The sequence below is a fragment of the Tursiops truncatus genome, chromosome 4 (assembly GCF_011762595.2).
Source record: "Tursiops truncatus isolate mTurTru1 chromosome 4, mTurTru1.mat.Y, whole genome shotgun sequence".
NCBI classification, from domain to species: Eukaryota; Metazoa; Chordata; class Mammalia; order Artiodactyla; family Delphinidae; genus Tursiops; species Tursiops truncatus.
The window spans coordinates 98,445,996-98,471,334 of NC_047037.1; the positions used below are offsets into that span (position 1 = coordinate 98,445,996).

General features: G+C 41.5%; 1 protein-coding gene across 5 annotated transcripts in view; it reads right to left on the bottom strand.

Annotated features, from left to right (window-relative positions):
- The window catches only part of CRYBG3 (crystallin beta-gamma domain containing 3), a 114,847-nt gene extending 91,590 nt beyond the window's left edge, over positions 1-23,257 (bottom strand). For 2 of the 5 annotated variants that reach the window (XR_002173763.3, XM_019922388.3), the window contains exons 1-2: positions 22,912-23,228; positions 6,380-6,446 (exon numbers count right to left, since the gene is read on the bottom strand). Coding sequence is in view for 2 of the 5 variants with exons in the window: in XM_019922388.3 (XP_019777947.2) it covers positions 6,380-6,446; positions 22,912-23,060 (216 nt within the window). In the remaining 3 variants the exon portion in view is untranslated. Of the gene's footprint in view, positions 1-6,379; positions 6,447-22,911 lie in introns of all 5 variants that reach the window. The other 3 variants (XR_012331554.1, XR_012331553.1, XM_033855921.2) reach the window with 3 other exon arrangements.
- Between the last annotated feature and the right edge of the window lie 2,082 nt (positions 23,258-25,339).

Sequence of the window (25,339 nt, forward strand, 5' to 3'; positions counted from 1 at the left end):
AAGGTAGGAAGACAGCTCTTTTCCTCAGTACCTAAATTGTGTTGGGTATCGTGCAGTGCAGCACATGTTATCTCAGTTAATTCTAAAACACTTCTATAAAATAAGGATTGGGGCTTCTCTGGTGGCGCAAGTGGTTGAGAGTCCGCCTGCCGATGCAGGGGACACGGGTTCGTGTCCCGGTCCGGGAGGGTCCCACATGCCACGGAGCAGCTGGGCCCGTGAGCCATGGCCGCTGAGCCTGCGCGTCCGGAGCCTGTGCTCCGCAACGGGAGAGGCCACAACAGTGAGAGGCCCGCGTCCCGCAAAAAAAAAAAAAAAAATAAGGTTTGACACCTCCCACTACAGAGCAGCAAACCAAAGTTCAGAGAGGTTGAGTACGTTTTCCAAGGTTAGAAAGCTACCACATGGAGACCTGGGATTTAAGCCCAGATATGTCTGATTCCAAAGACTGTGTTCTTTCCATCACTGCACATGTAATTTTAAAACTGTTCCAAGGAGGTGCCATAGCTGGCAGAGGAAGGGAACAGCGGCTGACTCTGAGGCTCCAGGCTAGTCATTCCCATCATCAACAGGGGAGCGTTGCTTGGATCTGTTTACATATGGGGTTCCAAGTCCAACTATAGTTGAAATTTTTGAAAAGAGAGTTCCCGTGTTTGAAAAAGAAAAATTTTTTAATCTTGATTTTAAATTGATGTCATATTGCTATTTGTATCACTGAGAAAAAAAGGACAGCAAGCATGCATTAAGGCTATAATTTATTTTTAAAAATTAGTTCAGTAATTAAATTTCTCCTAACCATGCAAACATTTAATATATTTAAATTTGACTACCATTTCACCTCTGGCCAAAAAAGAGTTGAAAAAGACCAATAAGGAAATAAGAGTTACACGAATCAAAATATAAACAAATGCATAATTTAATATATTCATCTTACTAAACAGTACTGTACCCTCAATATAGGCATTGATATAAAGAACAATTTGTGACTATTTTTATTCAGTGAGATACTCTTGAGCTACAATTCTTCCATTTTTACATATCAGTGAACAGTGGCAACAATAAAAACAAGCGTGGTTCTTTTTAGTAAACTATTTATGATAATATTAAAAATAAGGGTTATGAATTATTAACAACTAACAGTAATATGCGCTAGATTGATACTCCTCGGTTGTCCCTAGACACATCATAGGCATATAGCAACCAGACATCTCTTAAAAGATACCAGAACCTTCACCAATGTTGTATGATCAGTTATGAGCAACAATTCTAAAATGGGGCAAGAGTTAAACTTTACATAAAGCAGATGCCAAGCTACAGAGAACAGGCCTAATAATCACCAAGTTATTTAGGGCTGGTTTGGAAAATCTATAACCTATGGTTCAGATTTAATTTATTTTATTTAGCTCATGACTCATTCTGAAAACAAACTTACCGCCACAGCTCTTTTAATTTTTAATAGGATTTCTTTTTGGTAAATTAAGTTTATAAGTATACCTTACAAATTAAGTTCACAAATGGGAAGCACTATGGTATAGAACTGCATCTGAATTCTCCTGCCTCCTCTCAATAATAATATGAGTTTGTCAAGTGACAATCTGAGATTCACTTTCCTCAACTATTAAGAGATAAATATTCTGGACTTCCCTGGTGGCGCAGTGGTTAAGAATCCGCCTGCCAATGCAGGGGACCCAGCCTCGAGCCCTGGTCTGGGAAGATCCCACATGCCGTGGAGCAACTAAGCCCGTGCGCCACAACTACTGAGCCTGTGCTCTAGAGCCCGCGAGCCACAACTACTGAGCCTGCGAGCCACAACTACCGAAGCCCGTGCGCCTAGAGCCTGTGCTCTGCAACAAGAGAAGCCACCACAATGAGAAGCCCGCGCACCGCAACAAAGAGTAGCCCCCGCTCTCAGCAGCTAGAGAAAGCCCGCGTGCAGCAGCAAAGACCCAGTGCAGCCAAAAATTAAATAAATGAATCAATAAATAAATTTATAGAAAGAAAGAGAGATAAAAATTCTGATTAACACTGGGGATAAACCACACACACTGATTTCTTCTCTTGTACAAAACACTCTAAAATGACAGTAAAGGGTTTTTTTTTAAGTTATAAATACAAGGAGAGGAAGAGAGTAGATATGAGCACATAAGAGATTTCAGAAAAAGTTTAGAAGGCAAAAGCAGATGAAGGCATGGTAATTGACCAGAAGAAGCTTCCACCCAAGTGTCTGCAACAGGGAACTTTGATCATAAGGGGGAAACAATCTACAGACAGATTGTCAGCAGACCACCTGGAAAAGCTCAGGATTTGAAGATACTAGGTACTACTTAGGGCAATATGAGACATGGGATTAAGAGCAGAGTTTGATTGAAAATCTCCAAATGGAGTACTTGACCCCCAGGGCTCTTCCTCCATCCCAAGCCATTAAACAATCCTCCCTACCTCCCAACACCTCTATCTCCCAAACAAATTTATATAGAGAGAACATCTCTGAAAATATTGAGACTTTTGCGCAGACTGAATTTGCAGTATCAAAGGCCATCCATGTAGAAATGTCTGGAACTCTGACAATCAAGTCTAGAGCTCAAGAGGGATGTCGGGTAGAGATCTGAGAGCCAAAAGATGAAGTAATAAGATTGGAAGATACTGCTTTGAAAGACTGATGTTGAGGAGGGTCGAGGACTTTAAGAAACATCTACATGAAAAGTAATTTAGCCAGAAGAGAATCAGTGAAGGAAACAGAAGGGAATGGCCAGAGGCAGGAATTGAAACAAGAATGTACAATATCATAAGTGCAAATATAAAAAAGAGACTTTCTGGAAAGGAGACAAGACTTGGAAAATCAAGTGTCTCAACTGGTTAAATAAGAACTAAGAAAAGGCCACTGATGGTTAGCAAGAGGTCAGGGTTTCATGGAATGACTCTCACTCATTTAACAACTATGACAATGTATGGCAGGCACAGTACTGGTTTTCCCATGTCTAAGGGAACCAGGAGGGAGACCGGAGTCAGATTAGAAAGCATTAAGAATTAAACAGTGATTATGACAAACTTTCATAAGAAATCTTTGAGTTAAAGGGAGCAGGTAAAATGAAATGATAGCCTGAAAGGAATCCAGACCCATGAAAGGAAAAAAGTATATTTTTAAAAATTTTATATATTTAGAGAGAAATAGAGGAAGCCAGTGAAGATGGAGAGATGGATGCAGTGCAAGGCGAAGTCCAAAAGAAGGTGGGAAATTAGAGACCAGTACCACTAGCAGGGGGATTTAGGGAGTTTAGCCTTGGAAGGCAGGAAGGGATGAATAGTCCTCTGAAACAGGCAGAAGGGAGCAGGGCATTATAACATGCCTTCCCTCTCTTTTAAATAACAGTAGACATGAGCACAGGAAGAGTCTAAGGCTGCAAGACAAGAATCTACACTCTCTATAGAGAAATAAACATAGAATATGGACTAAATACCTGGAATTTTGCCAGTTAGATACAAAAACTGATTAATATAGAAGAAATATATATTTCAGTGGAACGGTAGATGCACATGTGAGAAACAGATTCCAATGTTATCAAAACAGCAAAATTTGTATAGCGTATAAGTGATATTTTAAGAACTAAGAATCTAATTATGTCCAAAGATAATATAAAGCTTCTACAGTCTCTAGCTGTTTGAAAAATATACTTAATTTTTTGTAGCTTAAATTTATAACAAAACAATCTTCAATATCTTGATTTGGTATCTCAAGGTCAAATACAAAAAGCAATGCACTAAAAACATTCATTATACATAAATCTGTTACATTTTACACTAGAGAGGAAACATGGTACACATTTTTCCTTATCATGGAAGGCATTATCATAAAATCCAGGTTAAGAAGATGGAAGCACGGCAAGAAATGTCACATTACAGTGGAGTGCTGTTTCAGAAAACCATTCGTTACAAAGAAAGCAAATGCGTGTTTTATACTAATTGCTAAATAAAAAACTTTAAATGAGACTACTTAAAATAATAAGATCATAGATATTGTTGCTAACCTTTCTTTCCCCCTAGGTATGCATCTGACTATTGATATTATCAAAATATGTACTTTTTTCTTTCCTTTTTTTAATTGAAGCAACAGGGATTTACTGTATAGCACAGAGAATTATACCCGATAGCTGGTCATAACTTATAATGGAATATAATCTGCAAAATGTAAGTATTTTTGATGCCTGGCAGCAGTAAGTCCCAGAACAACTGGGTCTGCGTAGCGAGGTTGAGGAAATCCTACCAATAATTTCCAGAAAGTAAAAAAAAAAAAAAAAAAGCAGTTACATGGTCCAAAATGCTTACACTACTCCAGTGAGAGTGCCATGGTGCCCTTTCTATCATGGGCTAACAAAACTGCCCATGTATAAGTAATCCTATAGGTCTCGTTTAAACCATAAGAGAAACAGTTTCACAACATGAGCCCTGTTTACTTGGGGGCCCAAATCCCAAACTGAAATTATCCTGGGCACTCAAACCAAGATACTAAGAATGGATAGAAAAGATCATAATCATGGAGGCCCAGCCACTATATCTGCCACCACATAGACACTGAAGCCACAAAGATGTAACTTTCTAGAGCAGAACTCTGCAGGTGAAAAAGCAGGACTACTGGAAATTAAAGTCTGAGGGCCAAGTTTGAAGACTGTTTCTTTCAGTGAGATTAATAGCTGAGTGTTACATATCAGTTCCAGGCTAAGTAGACAAACAAGTAGAGACCAAGAGAGGAGAAGAGAGCAGGGAAAACATGAAGGTTCTCTGAAGCTCAAGGGTGGGTGCAGAGGCAATGAGAGATTAAGAGAGAGAATGACAGGAGCTGGCAGCCAAAGCAACTGTGAAGTCTGAGATCTCAGAAGTAACATACGTACTTCCTGTGAAACAACTCAAGAGCAAGGTTGCACCTACAGAATTCAAGCAAAAATCTTGAAGTAAAGCATCTCAGGACATGTGAAAACTGAGCAAGAGGCAGAAAGCTACAGAGCCCATGCAGTGGTGAACCAGCAAGCTGGCTAACGACTAGCTGAAACAGAATAGGTAGGAGGTGTTATCAAACCTGGGAGCAGGATTTAGTAGCCAAATTCACAAAGGAAGAAGAAAGGGAAGGGAAGCAAGGCGATCCTGATTTTTTTCTTTCTATAAAGTTAAAAAAAAAAAATCAGGGCTTCCCTGGTGGCGCAGTGGTTGAGAGTCCACCTGCTGATGCAGGGGACACGGGTTCGTGCCCCGGTCTGGGAAGATCCCACATGCCGCGGAGCGGCTGGGCCCGTGAGCCATGGCCGCTGAGCCTGCGCGTCCGGAGCCTGTGCTCCGCAACGGGAGAGGCCACAGTAGTGGGAGGCCCGCGTATGGCAAAAAAAAACAAAACAAAACAAACAAATAAAAAAAAATTAGATTCTGATTTTTTTTCTTTCAAAAAATATTTATATTGCTAACTATGATAGAGAAGGAGGGAATAAAGAAGGAACACAGCTTTATCTTTACCATATTTAAGGTCTTTGGATCTCATATAATGTTTAAGAGTCCCCATATCAGTAAGGAAGAATTAAGATGACTTTCTGGTCCTTCCACTGACCAAGCTAACGTACCCAGAAATCCCTGGAAAGCACAAGCTTTCTCCTTGACTGTCACAAATCGTTTAAAAAGAAAGTAACTGGGACCAAACTCCATGAATGGGAGACAGCTGCCAAAACTTGATCACATACCTGGCCTCATATCCCCAAACAACATAAACATCCAATTTCTATAAAATCACTTATGACTAAAAAGAAATGTTATTAAGGTTTAGTGGTTTTCCAGGATTTTTAACCACACTTTTCAGTAACTATTTGCGTAGAAGTGTACCTTATACTCTTTTCATGCTTGTCCTGTAGATGCAGGGAAAGCCAGTTCATATATGAGCTGACAAACATATCATCACATACTAATGACATGTACGAACATGTCTTTAACTTCTACGCCCTCAAAAGCACTCTTAGTTGTCAGAAACATTTGAGAAAACACAACATAAATCAAAGAAGTTCCTAGAGAAAAGAGACTGTGGAGGTCAGATGATACAATCTACAGATTAGAAAACCAAGGCACAAAGAAGTTAAATGCCTCAGCTGAAGGCCTCACAGTTGGTTAGTGGCTACGCTGGGGTGAGAGCACCACTGCCTCAAGTCTCTCCTCAGTCCTCTCCCCCTACCCACACCCCAAGATGCAAATGTCCAGTAGAGCTGGGCTGGAGTTCCACATAAAGTGATAAGACTTTATGCTCTTTTTGAAACGTAAAATGAGATGACAGAATCTAAAAGAATAAGAAACAGCAGAAACTAAGAAACATATTTGCTTAATATAAAATAATATTAATTTAAAACTATACCTTTACTGCTTCTGATGAAAGTACCTTTTCCTTTTTCTGACTTGTGCTCATGGGCTCATTTTCAACACTGAAAAATAAAAACCACAGTTTCTTTTGAAATTAAAAGAGAATTACTAAAATCATACAGTTTCTGGGTTTAATGAAAAAACGGAAAGGTCCTTTATATCTGCAATACTCAAGATTCATATACAAAGTGTTATACTAAAAAGATGTTGATAGGAGTCTCTACACTTGAAACACACATTTGAAAATGCTCATCTAGACTCCAGACATTTTTGTGAGTCCATTCTGCGCTGTATTTTCTTATGCGGACGACCAGCATCACACTAACGATGCACCTGAACAAAGGAGCACCCGTGTACAACTATCATAATCTTGGAAAGTGTTACCATTCTTTGATTTTATCTCTATTAAGGTTCTCCACAGTCTAATCTTTTTTTAATGCCTATGTTGAGTGTTATTTGGAATATATTTCTACTCAGCAAATTTTTATAAATGTATAGGGTCATCTAGCGAATTCTGGGGACACTCAAAATAGATGCAGGTTTATCTAACCCCAAATGTGTCCCAGATGGCCCCTTAAAATTCTGATTTTCCAGATAGTCACTTCTAATTGTCCTGTCTGGAATACCTTCACAGATGTCACAATAACCTATTTTGCCTATTAGGCACACATACATTTTAGATCTAAATATTTATGTCTCTATGTTTACGTATTATTTTCTTTTCACACTTTGATAATCCTAGACAAATTGAGTAGCTCCACTCTAAAGGTTATCATGACACTCTACCACGTGCTAGGCCTTGTGGATTTAAGAAGGAGTAGGTCAGGGTCTTTGTAAAAAGTCTAGTAGGGGAGACTGATACACAAACAAATAATACAACTTGATACAAGTTACAACTGCTGAATGAAAGAAATGCCATAGAGCACAGAAGAAACAAGAGGCAGTGATTCTGCCTGCTTAGTCAAGTGCCCACAGAGGAGGTACAAAGGCAGGAGGTGATAGAGAATGCGGCATTTTGGGGAAACCGTGTTCTGTTTGTTTGTTTTTAATATAAGATTGGAGCACAGGGGACTTCCCTGGTGGCGCAGTGGTTAAGAATCCGCCTGCCAACGCAGGGGACACGGGTTCGAGCCCTGGTCCGGGAAGTCCCACATGCCGCGGAGCAACTAAGCCCGCGTGCCACAACTATTGAAGCCCGCGCGCCTAGAGCCCGTGCTCCACAACAAGAGAAGCCACCGCAACGAGAAGCCCACGCACCACAACGAAGAGTAGCCTCCGCTCGCCGCAACCAGAGAAAGCCCGCGCAGCAACAAAGACCCAAGGCAGCCAAAAATAATTAAAAAAAAAAAAAAAAAAAAAAAAAGACTGGAGCACAGGATCTTGTGACAGGCAGAGGTAATCCTGCTAAAGATGAGAATGAGACCAGAGGACCAGTTACAGAATGTGAGAAGCACCGGGAAGCCTTCAGACAGGAGAATGACTGGGTGGGGGAAAACATATGGAATCGTGGTGACTGGCGGGGGTGGGGGGGAATGGAAAGGAGGAGGGGGTCGATAGCTCACAACAGGATGCAAAGAGGCCACATTTGTGCTACTTAGATTTTCTATCCATACAATCCAGTGCACTTGAGCAGACTATCCAGGCAACAAGCGATAATGATAAAAAAAAACCCAAAACACAGAAGGAACAAATAAAAAGATCATGAACACCTGGAAAATATAATGGATTAAAATCTCATTTAGTCTCAGACTCTATGCAGGAATACAAGGACCAACAAGAAACAGCCATTGTCTTAAGCCTTTTAAATGCCAAATAGGAAAAAGCAAGCATGTAAATAAGATAAATCTGTGAGCTATGTGTTTAATACATGTAAATTCCACAGGAAAAAACAGGAACAAAAGTAGAAAAAATAATGTACAACACAGAATTGTAACCTATATACATGTACATGTCTATAAAATAAGAATGTTTCAGATGGTTAATATTTTAAATGTGAGTGGGTCCTTATCTCTTTTTTCCTATTTTACTAGGCTTATCTTTTGCCACAAGGTTATTTACAATTCAGGTTTTTTAAATTAAATGTCAATACTTGTCTATTTAAGCTCAAATCAAGGAAGAGACTGGCAAAATACACATAAAAAGAGCATGATATAAAAATTTGGAGTATAATCATGAATACTACTGATTATGGTGATTTTATAAGTGTATTCTCTAACTACAATCTATTTTAAATGACCTAAAAACTATCTAAACATACAATAGGCATTTTAGTATCCTAGTTCTTGCTTCAAGATTTCTGAAAGTATACTTATTTAGAGTGTTTACAGGGTATTCTATAAACTTACTGCCTTAGTGAAATTGTAAATGAAAATGGTAAAAGTGTCTTTTCCAATACAAAAACTCTGCAGAAAATGCAGCTCGGCGTCCATGGGATTTAAGGCAGAACTCAGTATTTTCAAGCAGCTATAATCATTTCCACACTATAAACACACACAAAATACCAGAAAAACAGTTGTTAAGTCAGCACATAAGTATTTTGCATTGCGCAAACAACTGAAGAATTTAAAGCTGAAATCACCAAAAGAAGTAATACTTGACACTCGTAAAATTTTCTGAAACTTACATTCTATGTTTGCTTCACTAATCTTACTGCTAAATCAAAATTTTAAAATGTGTTGAATTTTAAAACAAATATTTTAAAATTTGGGGTAAGTATAAAAATCACTGCTTCAGATAAGCTTTCCCCACTTCCTTCCTAGATTACTAGAGTCCCTTCTTCATTTGTCTCTGACATCTTCAGACATCTTCAGGATCACTCTGCTTTAATCCATTCTTCCTGGTCAAAGTGATTTTCAATCTGACCATGACACTCTTCTGTTCAAAAACTCCTTCAATAAATCTCCATCAGCTGATGAATAAAATGAAGAGTCCTTAATATAGATATAGAAAGTTATTCACTTCCTGGTCGCAGACACACCTGTCACATAGAACTCATTCCCATTCTCAGAATGCACCAAATTCACGTGCCAGCAAACCAGTTTCTTCTCCTGCCTGCAACATCCTTCCCCACCCTGTCCAACTCTTAATCCTTTACAATTTAGTTCTAGCTTAACCTGTATTTTTTAAAAATAAATTTATTCATTTATTTATTTATTTATTTTTGGCTGTGTTGGGTCTTCCTTGCTGGGCGCGGGCTTCCTCCAGTTGCGGAGAGTGGAGGCTACTCTTCGTTGTGGTGCACGGGCTTCTCACTGCGGTAGCTTCTCCTCTTGCAGAGAACAGGCTCTAGGCACGTGGGCTTCAGTAGTTGTGGCATGCAGGCTCAGTAGTTGTGGCTCGTGGGCTCTAGAGCGCAGGTTCAGTAGTTGTGGCGCACGGGCTTAGATGCTCTGCGGCATGTGGGATCTTCTAGGATCAGGGCTTGAACCCGTGTCCCCTGCACTGGCAGGCAGATTCTTAACCACCGCACCACGAGGGAAGTCCATTAACCTGTATTTTTTGTGCTTCCACTGCACTCATTGATACCCCTCATACATTTCTGCTGGTAATGACTGGCTGATTGTCCATTTGTCGAACTAGAACTTGAACTCATTTAACTCAGGAACGATATCATTCATGGCTGTATCCCAGAGCCTAGCATCGTGCCTGACAGTGTGAAGGCACTCAAATATTGTTTGTTAAATGAATTTTTAAAATAACTGATATTAAACAGTCTCCAGTTATGTGTGCTTAATCAGAAAACACTATTCCATTTGGGAACAATGGAATAATACACATTAGTCTTTTTTCCTTAATGAAATACTAGTATAAGTCTCTTGAGAGCATGTACCATCCACTCTCATCCTGCATCATCTTTCTCTAAAGGTATAAAGAGGGGAGTAGGGCTGTGAGAAGAAAATTACTCAATAGCAACAAGGGTATTTCCAATTGATTTACAAACAAAACACAAAAAAGTTAGAAGAGAATCTATAAAGACACTCAAAATACTGCATACTTAGATGTCAACTTAGGAGGAGGACGAAGAAGAAGAAACATTAACAGAAAAGTCTCGAAAGACTTGGAGTGGTACTCTCAGCCTCTCAAAAATACAAGAGAAAGAGAAACATTTCCAATTCAGATGACTTCAAACGTTAAGAAAGACGACAAGCCTTTCCTATTGTTCTTTCACAATTTAACCCCCTTTGGGACCCGGGAATTATTTCAACAGCAGTATTTTTAGAAAGCACACATTCTGCTCACGGCAGGGGGTGAGGGGCAGTAATCATAATCACACGTAGGCACAAATAAGACTCCCTTGAATTTTAATAGCCTCATCTTACTTAGCTAACAGAACTCTGGAAATTACTCTTTGAAAATGGTCCAGATAAATATCAAGGTCAAAGTGACACAGAAGCTCCTCATTTTTGAAGCAAACATATTTAGACCATGTCTGAAAACCAGGAATCCAACTTACAGTCATTAAGCAACCACTTACTTTATGCCAGACGTAAAATAAAACAAAACGGACATAGGTCTGTTTCAGGGATGGCACCTTAGGGACAAAAGGCACTTCAGTCAAAATGCTTCTTTCTGGATCTGATGTTTTCAAATATGTACATTGGAAGTGTCAGCTCAGCACTCTGCCATATCTAAAATCCCATATGATCCTTCAGTAAGCAGAGTGAGGGGAAACAGGAACAGGGAGACTAACCTTGAGGCTTCTGTGGTAAAGGAAGAAAAAGACTGACCAAGAAACCAACTCAGTCAAAACTGATATCAGGGCATCACAAAGGAGGCAGAAACTTCTACTGTCCCTTATTTCAAAGTGACTGAGGCCAAGCCGGGGTCTGTCCTCTATTCCCTTGGGCCGTTCCCTCTCATCCCTCACTTGGGTCCTTAAATATAGCACCCTCACACCTTCCAAAGGGTCTGCTCATTCCTTGGGGCATCTACACTACCTTGGGGATCTTAGAAACACATCTTCACACGACAAGCTCTAGAGTTCTCTTTGTTCACTGCTATACTGCAGGTACATTATGGATTAGACTGACTTGTGCACTGGCCTGGAATCCCACCCAGCATCTCCAACCCTGCTTCTATGGGAATAAAGACAGTTCCACACCGACAATTTCCAAACAACCCCATTCATAAACAGTGACTGCCAGCAGTAGAGTAGTACTTGTATTTTTTTTTAATGACTATTAACAGAATATAAAACAGGTGGTTATGGCTATTTCTGGGTTTCAAATTAAAAGGTAACAAAATGCTGCACTTTTAAGACAAACAGCATGTATTTTAGCCCAAACATCTGGCGTCTAAATTTCAGAACTCTTTGGAGAGAAACTGGGAGCAAGGAGGAGAGGTAATAGACATGATTATGAAGCTTCATGGCTTTGCAGTCGTAGAGCTTCTGACAGTCCTTTCCCCATAATGTCAACCCTCTCCTATAATTTATGTATCCACCTTGAAGCTTATTTACTTCCTGTTCCCATCACATGCTCCCAAAACAAGACCCATACTTACAGTTTAATCACAGGCTATAGAGAAGCTCAGTCTGTTTGATGTGACCTGAGCTGTCCAGCTACACATGACATCAGCAACTGCTCTATTTTCCCAAAGTCTTCTTCCTCATACCCTTCAGATTCTGAACATTTGTGACCCAAATCACAAGAATCAATACCCCTCCGCAACTAAGACCGGGTGCAACCAAATAAATAAATAATAATTAAAAAAAAAAAGAATCAATACCCTGAACTTTTGCTGTGACATGAACTCAAAGCAGTATTCTAGCTGCTGTCTAAAATGGGACACCCATTCGTGTACCATTCAACAAACTGCCCTGAGGGAGGGGCACTGGAGATGCAAGGACAGGTGAGACTGGGCCTTCCCAGAGCCGACCAAGGCTGACCTTACCTCCAACTCAAACTCTTCGTCCTCTGTCAAGTCTTCTGGATACCAATAAGCTGATAAACTGTGTGAGAATATACAAACATACAAGTACATATAAACCCATGCCTCAGTGATTCCTTTTTTTAGAAAAAGTAATCTCATCATCTCAACTCCTTACCAAGACCTACCTCAACTTGGCCCCTGGCTCCCTTCCATTCTGTGGTCTCTGCCTATTCTGGCATCTGTGCCAACATGGTCCTGCCCCAGGACCTTGAAACTGGCTCTTCGCTCTTCCTGGAAAGACCTTTCCTCTGATTTGCTCATGTCCTTACTTCCAAATGTCATGCAGGTCTTGGGTCAAATGGTACCCAATAGAGAGGCGTTTCATGACCATCCTCTCTGTACCTTATTACAGACCCACTACTTCCATCACGTCCTCTTCCCTCACCCAGCTTTATTTTACTTCAAAGCTAACATTATATATAAATCTATATAACTTTCCCATCGGAATACAAACCCTCTGTAAGCAGAGACACATTTAGATATTCAAACTAGATTCTGAAAAGCAATGACCCATCTAAGATTTTTTAAAGGGTTAAAATTATCTTTATAATTTGTAAAAGTATATGTACTATTGTAGAAAATGACAAAGCACCATTGTTAAGTGAAAAAAAAATTCAGGTTTCAAAATCCTGAAGAGAACTTTCACTTTTTCTAAAAATATGTATACATGTAGATAAGCACATAGGAAATGATCTAGAAGAACAGTACTCGTCTCCGGGTGGATAGGGTTATGTATGAGCTGTGCTTTTTTAATTTTTGATTTTCTTATAATTTCATAGCTGTTTTAGAAAAGCATATATTACTATCAAAAGGAAGAAAAGACAAGTATTGTAGTTGATTTTAAAACACAAAAACAAGTTAGTGAAAAATGCTAGTAAATTTAAAGTAAACAAATAACTAAATACTAACAGTACAAATATTTCATAATGGCAATTTCTCTGTATCATAATAAATACAACATTGCCAAATAATATCCTTATCTGCCTACCTAGAACAATGGAACAATCAAAAATATTTGGGCTTCCCTGGTGGCGCAGTGGTTGAGAGTCCGCCTGCCGCTGCAGGGGACACGGGTTCGTGCCCCAGTCCGGGAAGATCCCACATGGCGCGGAGCAGCTGGGACCGAGAGCCGTGGCGCTGAGCCTGCGCGTCTGGAGCCTATGCTCCGCAACGGGAGAGGCCAAAACAGTGAGAGGCCCGCGTACCACAAAAAAAAAAAAAAAAAAAAAAATTATCATACATATTTTCAGCTTTGACTAATACAGCACAATGCCACCCCTCCAGCCAGGGTATGATCCTTCGTGCTTTGACAACAAAGACAATAAAAAGCTGAGAGTTTACATCTCACCCAACCTGTTCCCAGTTATCAAACTTTAAAATTCAAAGTATTTCATTCCTTGTCATGGCAGTTATAAAAAATTATGATCTGCCACTAAGGTAGCATCCATGTTTTGTATAAATTTTAGCACAGAGTAAAGGAGAAATTTCTAACATATCATGTAGAAATCACACAAAATTAGTATTTGTGAGAGCATTCAAATACCATTTTCATGTCATTTCTGGCACTACCATTTGCGCTTCTTGTCATAAAGAAAATATAAAAGGTGTGCTCCTTCAAAAGCATGTCGTACTACTCTAAACAAAACTGTATTTTATATACATGGAAAGGTTGACTTCTGATTTAGTCCCAAAATTATAACACTTATTTTGACTGAATGAATAAAGGGAAGTGGGAAGAGGTGTAAAATAGCTAAGTCCTCATCTACCATCATCAGAAATCAATATAAACTGTCTAAAGTTTACAAATCAAGAAAGAATAGTAAATAGACACATGTACAGAAAGGCCAGAAGAAACAGCTTAAACGAGACTAAAACCTTTTCCTCTAAGAAGAGAGTCTCAAGAATGGGCCTACACCTGTTAAATCCTCCACAGCCCTGTGAGACACCTTGGTACTTATTTTAAGAGGGAAAGAAAGATTTGTGCTATGTCTTCCTTCCCCACAAAACTGCAGGAGTGTTTTGAACCAAAGACCATGTTGCACTGGATTCCCAGAGGCTAGTTCAGGGCCTGGCACAAGTGGTACCAAATGAATTCTTGTTAAAACATTGGTGAGGTTTTCAAATCAACTGATGAAAATGTTAGAGCCACAGAGGGAAATACCCAATGCATATTCATATGTAACCTTTCCAGTAAAACAAAAGTCTTCCTAATCTATAAGGCATACTTCTTTATTTTGTACACACCTATTACCCTACGGAGTTTTGGCTGGCACGATAAAGCTGGAAGAGACCTTAGCAATGAGGGCCACCTCCCTCGCTTTATAATCAAAGACAGAGAGCTAATGAACTACCCAGAGTCACACTGCTACTTAAAGCAGATGATTTAGGTGATCTCACAAAAATGAGTTGATTTTTTTTTTTTTTTTCCTGCGGTACACGGGCTTCTCACTGCTGGGGCCTCTCCCGCTGCGGAGCACAGGCTCCGGACACGCAGGCCCAGCGGCCATGGCTCACGGGCCCAGCCGCTCCGCAGCATGTGGGATCCTCCCGGACCGGGGCACAAACCCGTGTCCCCTGCATCGGCAGGCGGACTCCCAACCACTGTGCCACCAGGGAAGCGCAGTTGATATTTCTGATGCTCTGTTAACTCCACCCAGTTTCACATTGCAGACTAATAATACATAAGCCTTCCTCATACCTGCAGAAAGTATCAAAATATCTAATTATTCTGCATTATAAATATTCCATTTACTTATAGGCTTAATCATAATTTTTCTCACTTGAACAAGTTAATGGAGTTCATTCTTTCTTTGGAGAATTTTTGCCAACTCAGGATTATAAATTCTCTCTCTTTTTTCCTCTTTTATACAGAGATATTCACTAGGTCTTAACCAGTCTTTTTTTTTTCTGAAATAGATAATTCACATAATTTTTTTAAGTATAAGAAGGTCTAAAATGAAAAGTCTCCCTCCTGTTCCTCATTAATTCACCCAGTCTCTCATCCTCCCTAAGTAGTTAACACAATACTAGTAACAGACTTTTTTCATACTCCCCCATTTTCATATGCAAACAGGAGCATACTATACACAGTGGTTTGTATCTTGCTTTTTTAATTTTTTACTTAATGTATCTAAGAGACATTTTCTTATCAGTATATAAAAAGCTTTATCATTCTTTTTGACAGCTGTATAATATTCCACTACATGGATATACCATGATTTACCAATTAGTCCACTATTGATGGGATTACACTTTACTTTTCATCTGTTGCTAATTAAAACAACACTGCAATGACTAAACTTGTAGAGGCAACTTTTGGCCTGTTTACAAACTGTATACACCCAATGGAATTCCTAGAAGGGAACTGTTAAATCAGAGTATGTGAATGTGTAATACTGATAGAACTTGTCAAATTGCCCTCCAAAGTGGCGTATCAATTTACACTCCCACTAGTAGTGTATGAGAGTTCCTCCCAACAAACTCAAGTTTTGATTATCAAACAGGTGGAGTATGGTATCTTGCTAGTCTTAATTTGTATCTTTTCCGAAGGAGATTGACTCTTTTTACGTGCTCAAATATAAATTTATAAGTTGTATAAGTGTATATATTTTCCTCTCTCAACTTCCAGGACCATAAATTCTTTATTGTACAGAGCACTGATCCAGGCCATCTGGACAGACATCCAGCTGCATGCCATTGTCTTTTATTGCCATTCAATACCATTTTCTAAGGCCTGCCTTCTGTTTGGGTCTTCCCAAGTTAAGCAGGGGATGTAGTCACATAATGCTGTAGGCTTTGAATTCAGGAAGGAAAATTCGACTCCTTACTCTACCACAAGATGTTGACACTTTTGATTAGTTATTGGACCTCTCCAAGCCTTAAATTACGTTATCTGTAAAATGGAGTAAAGATTCCTCTCTCATCAGGTTGCTTTGAGGATTAAGTGAATGTATATGTTTAAAGCCCCAACCATAGGGCTTAGATCTTATTAGGGCCTCAATTAAGGGTGATTTAGGTTTTTGTTTTTTTTGAATTTTATTTTATTTATTTTTTATACAGCAGGTTATTAGTTATCTATTTTATACATATTACTGTATATATGTTTCAATCCCAATCTCCCGGTTAAGGGTAGTTTAGTTTTGTCATCATTAATCTGTCAGGCAAAAAGAAACACTTGACTAAGCAAACAGTTGTTTCGCTGCTTTGAGATATTTCCAATTACATACCCCCAGGGGTTAAACACCGAGAGGTAATCCTGCTGGAGTTGTACCAGTACTTGGCCTTCACAACTGACAAATAAACATTAAGAATTGGTTATTTCTGGTCACAAAACTTCAACTTATTTCTCTATCAACACCAAGCCATTTTGTATAGGGATTTCCGCTTACTTGGCATGCTGACTTTTTTTGGTTGTTTTTTGCGGTACGCAGGCCTCTCACTGTTGTGGCCTCTCCCGTTGCGGAGCACAGGCTCCGGACACGCAGGCTCAGCGCCCATGGCTCAGGGGCCCAGCCGCTCCGCGGGATGTGGGATCCTCCTGGACCAGGGCACGAACCCGTGTCCCCTGCATTGGCAGGCGGACTCTCAACCACTGCGCCACCAGGGAAGCCCGGCATGCTGACTTTTGAAAGGATGCGCTTTTCTGCCTCCATCTAAGACTTGCTGAGTCAAGGAGGAGCAGGCGGGACTGAGGGAAAGCACTTCCATCCCTGCTGGTATAGTTACTGCCACATCTCCCCACTAGTCTGCCTTGGCCAAGGCTGCTCATCAAACCACGCTCAGAGAGAAGTTCAGAGCAGCGAGAGGTCACTTTGTATGAGAAAGTCTTCATACAATGTTTGACCCTCGTGATATAGTACATGCGTTCTGAACCACATGTCACACACACCAAATACATGTTTGGCGCATAATGAGCTCATCTGGAAAATACTGACATACATGTTTATCTCCTCCATTAATTTAGGAACTCTCTGAGGGCAGTTTTGGTCTTTCATTCATCTTTGTATCCCACTCCTTAGCGACATACTCAACAAGTAGCAGTCACTCAAATTTATGGAATGAACAGACTAAAAAAATAGGACTAACTTTTACTTCATGCCGATACTCTCTTTTCAGTAGAGAGCCTGGATTACTTTCCCCAGTTTCAATTTCTGTCAACCTGTTTTCTTGCTACCACAGTTGTACTGGCGTTTCTGGTATATCTGCACATCAGTGTATTTCATCAAAACTCTGGTTAGGAGATAAAATATTTTATTGAGGGAGTATTATTTTCCTCTTACTTTACAGAATGTGCTATTATCCTTTTTACGTATTTTCCACTGAGATAAAAAAACAAAACAAAAATGTTTGTTTAATCAGAACTTTCAAAGTTAGAAGTGCTGATTAAATTTACTGCAGGCCAATTTGAGGTACACTTGCAACTCGAACCCGTTTAGAGTGTACAATTGAGTTAGCTTTCAAGGAATTTCCTCAGCAAGAAACAGAATCCCCAAGGTAGACATCTGGCAGACACCCTGTTAAGCCCAAAAGTCAGAAATCTCACTTGAAAAAAAGTATGGTTTCAATACCATAAAACAGTCTATATTTCTAATCCACTGCCAAAGGTAGGTTCTGTGCTTTCCATTAACCTGGAAGCTCAAGATTCTCACAAAATACACAGGGCTGAGGACTTCTGGAATTTTCCAGTCATCTTTATTTTTTTTTATTATTATTATTATTTTTTTGCGGTACATGGGCCTCTCACTGTTGTGGCCTCTCCCGTTGCGGAGCACAGGCTCTGGACGCACAGGCTCAGCGGCCATGGCTCACGGGCCCAGCCGTTCCGCGGCATGTGGGATCTTTCCAGACCGGGGCATGAACCCGTGTCCCCTGCATCAGCAGGTGGACTCTCAACCACTGCGCCACCAGGGAAGCCCCCAGTCATCTTTATTGTTGCAGGCATGAACTACAGATGTGGTCCTTCAACACCACATAGGTATCTCTTATTCCACTAAACTAGTTATCAATTATTCTCTATAGCGCTTTCAAATCAATGAAAATTCAATCATCATAAAAATTCGGAGAACAAAGCTTTTTTTCCTTACATAACTGATGCTGTGGTCAACATTTAACTTGAAGGCCAACAGTTCTCATGCTGGTATCAGGGGCATTATTGACATTTTTTATGAGACTATCTCCTGCACTGCATCCCATTAGCATCCTGGCTCTACCCATTTATCAATCACACTCAGCCATGGTGCAAAGCAAATATTCTCTGAACTTTAAATCAATAGCCAAACACTCTGTCTAGAGAGCTTTATGGTCCCCCCATGTTTCAAAATGCCCACTTTAAGGGTAGGAGTGTACTAACCCTCGCTTAAAGCCAGTAGTAAGTGCTTTAATGCTCCATCAACAGAGATTCACTCCCTCACCTGAGCTAGGTAAAGGGGACACCAAGATGAGACACAGCCCTGCCTTGGGTCTAGTGATCCTGTCTTACCTTCTATCAATAGCACTATATTGGGACGCTCAAAGGAACAACCAAAAAGAGTATATGTGAAATGGGCCACAGCGTTACCCATTCTGGAATAAAGGAAGGAAAGGTCCAACTGACTTACATATTCAGATGTATTTTGAAGGAGCACAGTCCAGCAGGGTGGCGGGCAGAATGGTGTGGAAAAAGAATCAGAGCTTCTGAGTCAGAGAGACCCAATTTCAAATCTCACCCCTGAAACTTACTCCTGTCATGATTTGGAGTAAATCGTTTTCCACTGGGAGTGCTATCACTCTCCCTGCCACCCACCCAGGTAGAGGTGTTTCGAGTTCTCCCAATGACCGGAGGATGCAGCTGGCAATTAGCGGGTGGGGCTACAGATGCCAAATGTCCTGCAAAGCACAGGAGAGCCCAGTTCAACAAAGAATTGTTCCACCCAAGATGCCAACAGTGTCCACGCCTAAGAACCCTATCATCTTCAGTGTGCTCAACTGTCAGAATAGTGATAAGCATACCAACCTTCCAGGCTGAGAGTGACGTTTAAATGAGACAATGCAAGTAAAAGTACCCAGCCCGGGAGGAAGTGCACAGTGGGCCCTTGAATAAATGCTGTTCTCGCCTTACTATCCCCCTCCCAAGTTTATGAACGCTGTACGGAGCTCATTTTAAACACGTCCATCATGTGTGATATAGCAAAGAAACAAAACTGAGCAATCATCTTCTCAAAGTGGGGAAAATTAGAAGGCAGGTATCCTCCAAATTTCAGTTTAGCAGTATCTGTTTGAAAGACCTTCACAAAAATTCTCTAAGCTTTAAATTGAGAGCGAAACGCTCTTTATGGCCCAGCACTAATCTAGCTTTCTTAACGCCTCTTTCACTCTGCCCCACTAATGTATACAGCCCCCAAGAGATCATAACCTCTGAAGGCTTTTGCTCAGCCTAGAAGACCCACTCCCTATTTCTCTCTTCGTGGCTAAATTCTCTACCTGTGGAAAACACCAGTGCCTTGAAGGCCCAGGTAAAACCACCTCCACCATGAAGCCCTCCCTGCTCTCCCCTATCACTTCTAATGAGTCCATTCACTGCATGCTCATAAACTGGGCTAAACATTATAGCAGTGAATTGAATTCAGTTGCAGTTTTCATCTCTATAACACCTAAAACAAATTAATATAAACACTTCCTGGATCTGGTCAACCACCTAAGACATAAGTACTGAAATGTAATTCCATTGCCAACACCTGAATTCCCATATACAACAGTGCTGATGCAAACAGGCCTTCTTTAACTGCTGAAGGTTAATGAGAACAGCAGTAAACACAATATATAAATGATGTGTTCACAGCAAATGATGCCCAAATAACTTAACAGCACACCATAAAAGCAAAAGTTTTCCTATGGTTCAAATAGGGAAATATTGGACAACCTGAATCATGGCATGGTACACAGTGCTAGAATCCTAGCAACCCCCAAAAAACTTGTGTTTGTCCCAGTTGGTACCATATGCATTTTGTGAGTAGCCAAAAAACAGCTGTTAGGATAATGCTGTAAATTTTACTTTTATTGGTCTTGTGGTTACGTTTGTGTTTAATTTTTAATTCTGTTCTTAAGAAATTGTTAAGGAATTCTGTTCTTAAGGAATTTATGTCCCATTTGTTTGTACACACACAGTTACATCACAAAATTCACGTAAGCCAACACTGGAAGTGCAGAAACAGAGACTATACAACCCAAGTTTGAGAGAATGCATTTTGTTTTGAGTACATGGAAAAGTCAGAATGCAGGGATTAATACTTAATGTATGTTAAGAGGGCTCAGAGTTGCAGGCACTGCATAGGACTTAATACTTGTTCATTAACTGAAAAGCAGCTGTGTGACTTTGGGGAAGTTTCTTTAACTGTTTCTTATAGTAAAATGAAAATACTGATCGTACAGGTCTGTCCAACCTCAAAGTGTAATATTATTAAAAGTACTCTGTCAATTGTAATGGGCCAGACACACCATAGATGGTAGGATGACTGTTTTCAAGTGGTCTTCTTCCCTTCTCCCAGTTCCTTGAGAGAAAGGACCTTTTTCTCAGTCATCTTTACATCCCTACCACACCAAGCCCCTCGTGTCCGAACGGACTCCCCTGCATCTAAAATCACCAGTACAAAAGGTAAACTAGGCTCCCAATAAAACCAAAAGCTTTTACTGCCTCTAAAAATAAACAGCCAAAACCCCCTTCATTTTGAAATAAGATCACAGTGACAAATCGCAATTCTGTTTCCAATCTTGTTAACACCAGGTGCTGTGTTACTAGGACATTGTTTCCGTTAGTTTCATTAAACTTTCAATAAACGCTTTGTGTCTGTTTATATCCTTGAAAAGAAAGATTTAAACTCATTTAAAAGGTAAAACACCCACACAAAGGATTATCTGCTATCCCCTTAACATCTGGCAAGTTCTAAAAAAGATAAGGACACAATTAGTGTTCATATAAGCACAATTAAATTTCTCATTGTCAAAAAGCCACAGTGTGTGCCTCTCTGGAGATGAGAATGGAGGAGTGGTAAGAAGACAAGAGACAAGTTGCTGTAGCGGTTAGCTCCAGAGAGAAAAGAGATTTGAGAAGTGCCTAAAAAGCCCAAAGACGGCAGGGCAGCAGGCAGGGTTTCAGGACAATTCTGATATAAACCTGAAATTGGCCTGCCTATTCCCTGCTAACACTGACACAAGTTTCCAACTTTTGCTGAGTCTACTTGGGATTTCTTTTAAACACTGCCTCCATATTATCCAAGGCTGTTAGTGCTGTTACAGTGATGGCAGGCACCACAGGCTGTCTGCCCACACCAGCATTCAGACATTCTGGTTGAGCCCTGTCAGACTTCAAAACTATTTTTAACTACTGTGTAACTCTGAATTTTAAATTTTCTCTTAACAGGGCAATAATAGCTAAAGTTTCCCAGGAGAAGTTTTCCAAATATTATATAGGAGCTTTCTTGGAAAGATGTGGCATTTTATTAACAGATGGTCAAAATGGAAACGTTTCACAAATAGGGAAACTGAGGAACACATAAATGACTGGAATCAAATCACAAGACCTGAATGAATATTGATGGAATCAGCTCAGTTACAGTTCTGTTTCCTATCCATTTTTCTTTGAAGGCCTCCACGAAGGCTTTAACATCTGAAGTAAACACAGCTTTCTGGAGAGCGTCCTTCCAATCACATGAGTGATCTTCTAGTGCGATTTGGGGGAAGACGGAGCAGTAAGCCTCTCTTGCCATCAAAAGTTTAAAACAGCGAGTTGTATATCACTTAACCCCTCTTCCTCCCTCGGGACTCAGATGAAAGGACTCAGGAATAGGTAGTTTTATTAGACATGAATTTTTTTTTTTTTAATTTCGATTTTATAGCAGCAGGTGGAGAAGGAAAAAGGACTGCAGAGAAGGGGCAAGTTTTCATTACTGAAACCAAGGCAGCTCGAGTTCTGGTTTCTGGAATCTGTCTGGGAACTTGAGGCAGATGTTTCCGAAGAGACATGGGAAAGAAGGACGGCATCATCTAAATGTCAGGCAATGGTAAATAAGCCTAGCGAGGGTTTTATATTTTGATGGAGTCTTCGGAACTCAGCATCACCATTCTTTTTTAAAAAAAAAAATCATTTTGAGAAACTATGAATAAAATGGTAAAATCCCAGCCAAGGGGGTGGCGCTCCAAAGCGTTACCTTTCCCACAGAAGTGGTTTTCGGATCGCGCCCTCTTTGCCCTGGCGGATGGCTGGGCTCACAACTGTTTCCCATTACTGTCGGCAGGACGCCGGGGGACTCGCTTTTGCCGCAGAACTTGGAGAGCAGACGCGACTGTGGGACGGGAACCGAATCACATCCGGGGAGGGGAGGTGGGGAGGCAGAGCGCCCCGCGGGCTGGCGAGGCCTCGGGTCACGAACTTCACCCGGATTTAACAAACCAAGCGATGCGGCAAGAGAACTGGGCGAGAAGGACGAAAGTTGAGCAATGGAGGAACAGAAAGTGGCGAGCGCAGCCTGGCCGAGAGCGGCTGGCTGCGGACACCGGGGCCAGGAGCCCCCCGTCCCGCGAGTCGGCGCAGGGCCCCCCGACGTCCCCCCCCGCAGCTCCCACCTGGCTGCGCCCCGGCCCGGCGCGGGCGGCTGGCTTGTCCCCGGCCTCTCCTCCTCTTCCTCTTCCTTGTCCCGGGAAGGGCTTCGGGGAGCGAAGAACCGGGAGAAGCTGTGCCAGGGGGCGCCGCCCCTCCTCCGGCCGCCGGACATCTCCCCGGCGCGGCAGCCGGCCCGCGGCCGTCCCCGGGGAACGCGTGAGACGGTGTCCTGCGCCCTGACACCGGCGCCGCGGGACCCGGCGAGGGCAGGACTGACTCGGCGCGGGCGGGCGGGCTGTGCGGCTCAGTCCATCTCCGGCAGGAGAAGCGCGGGCACGATGCGCTCCCAGCGCGGCTACTTCTTGCGCTGTGCGGCGGCTCCTCCTCCTGCCCCCAGCCCGCCCGCCCCCGGGAGGAGCCAGAGGCCGCGGCACCGCCCCGAGCCCGGGCCCCGCGGCCGTCCGCCACCGCCGGCCGGGCCCTCGCTGCCGGTGCTGGCCTGAGACCCGTGGGGACGCGGAACCCCGCTACGCCCGGCTCCGGGATTCCCGCCCAAACGAGCTCCAGCCCGTTTGTCTTTTCGCTCAAATTTTCCTTCCTATTACTGATTTGTTTTTCTATCTTCCAGCCAATGGACGGAACAGTTTTCAGACTTTTGAAAGAAGTTCATTAACTAAAGTTTGTGAACACACCTGGTAAACTGCGGTACCAGAATGGCCTGGGCTGCCTTTCAGCTAACTAACAGCTGTTCCTAGAACAGCTACCCGGGGCTGCAGAAGATGAGGTTACCCCGTGGCCGAGTCTTAGAAGTGGAGGGCTCCGTAGGTGCCTGGTCTAGATCTGTCAACAACTCGTTTCTTGTTCGGCTGGCTTACTACTGTGTGGAGTAACTTACCCTAACCCAGATGTGTTTTGGTATTTCTCACACTCCGTGTTACATACTACTCCCCGGCGAACCCTCTTGCAAAACGTCACTGATCAAAAACAAGTGTAATTCAAACTTGTAAATGCTGGAACAAATATTTTGTAGTTATTACACAGATGTCACTGAAATCTGGAGAACAAAAAAGGTCCTTAAGATTTGCTTTTAAATATGTCTAAATACTGTAGTTTGGATTTTCTCAGTTTTTAAAAGAAGTTACATACAAAAAGCTGTAATAATTAATGTATGCAACTTGATGAGTTTGAAGATAAATATACACCATGCAACCATCATGGCAATCTATGCCATAAAACCATCCATCACCTCCAAAAGTTCCCTCCCACCCTCTTACTTATTATTATTATAAACACTTATGACGTAAGATCTGCCCTCTTAGCAAAGTTTTAAGCATACAATGTAGTATTGTGAACTATAGGCACTGTGCTGTAAGTAGAACTCTAGGACTTACTCGTCTTACATAACATCAACTTTGTACCCTTGGAATAATACCGCCCTGTTTCCCCATCTCCAGCCCCCGGCAACCTCCTTTCCACTCTCTGCTTCTATGGATTTGACTTTTTTAGATTCATCAATATAAGTGAATCCATATAGTGTAGTATTTGTCTTTCTATGTCTGACTTATTTCACTAATATAGTAGCACGATTTTTTTTTTTTAGTTTTTTATACCCTAGTGGCTAGTAGAGAAAATATCAAGGGGCCCATACACCGCAGGTGTTTTGTTTTAAAGCTAAGCTGCCCCTGTGAGGGTGTAGAAATCAGAAAAGTGAACATCCTATACCTGTTCACTGAAAATGTTATACAGGTAAATGAGATAAAAATGAAATGTCCAAGGCAGTTTTGACTTGGGGGAGGGGCAGGAAGGTACCCTGGGGTCATCCCCCCTCTTTCTTTGGAGTCCTGGAAGAAGAGAAGGTTGCTGATGAGTCGATTGGATGGCTATACACCCCAGGTCATTTCAACACCAGCTGATGGCTGTTGAGCCTCCCTGCCACACCACAGCTGCCTCGCAGCAGCACTCCAGCCCCTACTAACTGCAGCAGAGCCCAAAACCAATCACTCTAATTTGTTCTGGCTCAATTTAACCTACCAAAGTCAAATCAGTCTAGTTTCCTTCTGTTGGGTTCATCCCAGATGATCCCTCAAGATTGGAATCGTCTGGGATCAAAAGTGCTAGTCAGCACCTTCTCTTTTGCAAATCTTTCTTCCCTCTCTGTGAGTCTGAGAAAAAAGGGAAAAGCTAGATTAATACACTAGAATAAGACAAGTAAAATTCCCAATTCGAGCCTTATTATTTTAGGGAAGAATCTCCATTAAAGGCCAGCTTACCAGAAAGCCCAGAGAATATGAAAGCAAAGAAAGTATGAAGCAAACCATTCCCTCCATCTAGAAGGGCTAGAGAATTAATCTCCCCAAAGGAATGTTAAATAACTACCAGATGTGTCCACCACTTGTACTGTACTGTACTGACCAAAGCAAGCCCTACACCCTAATACCTACCCAGAGGGTA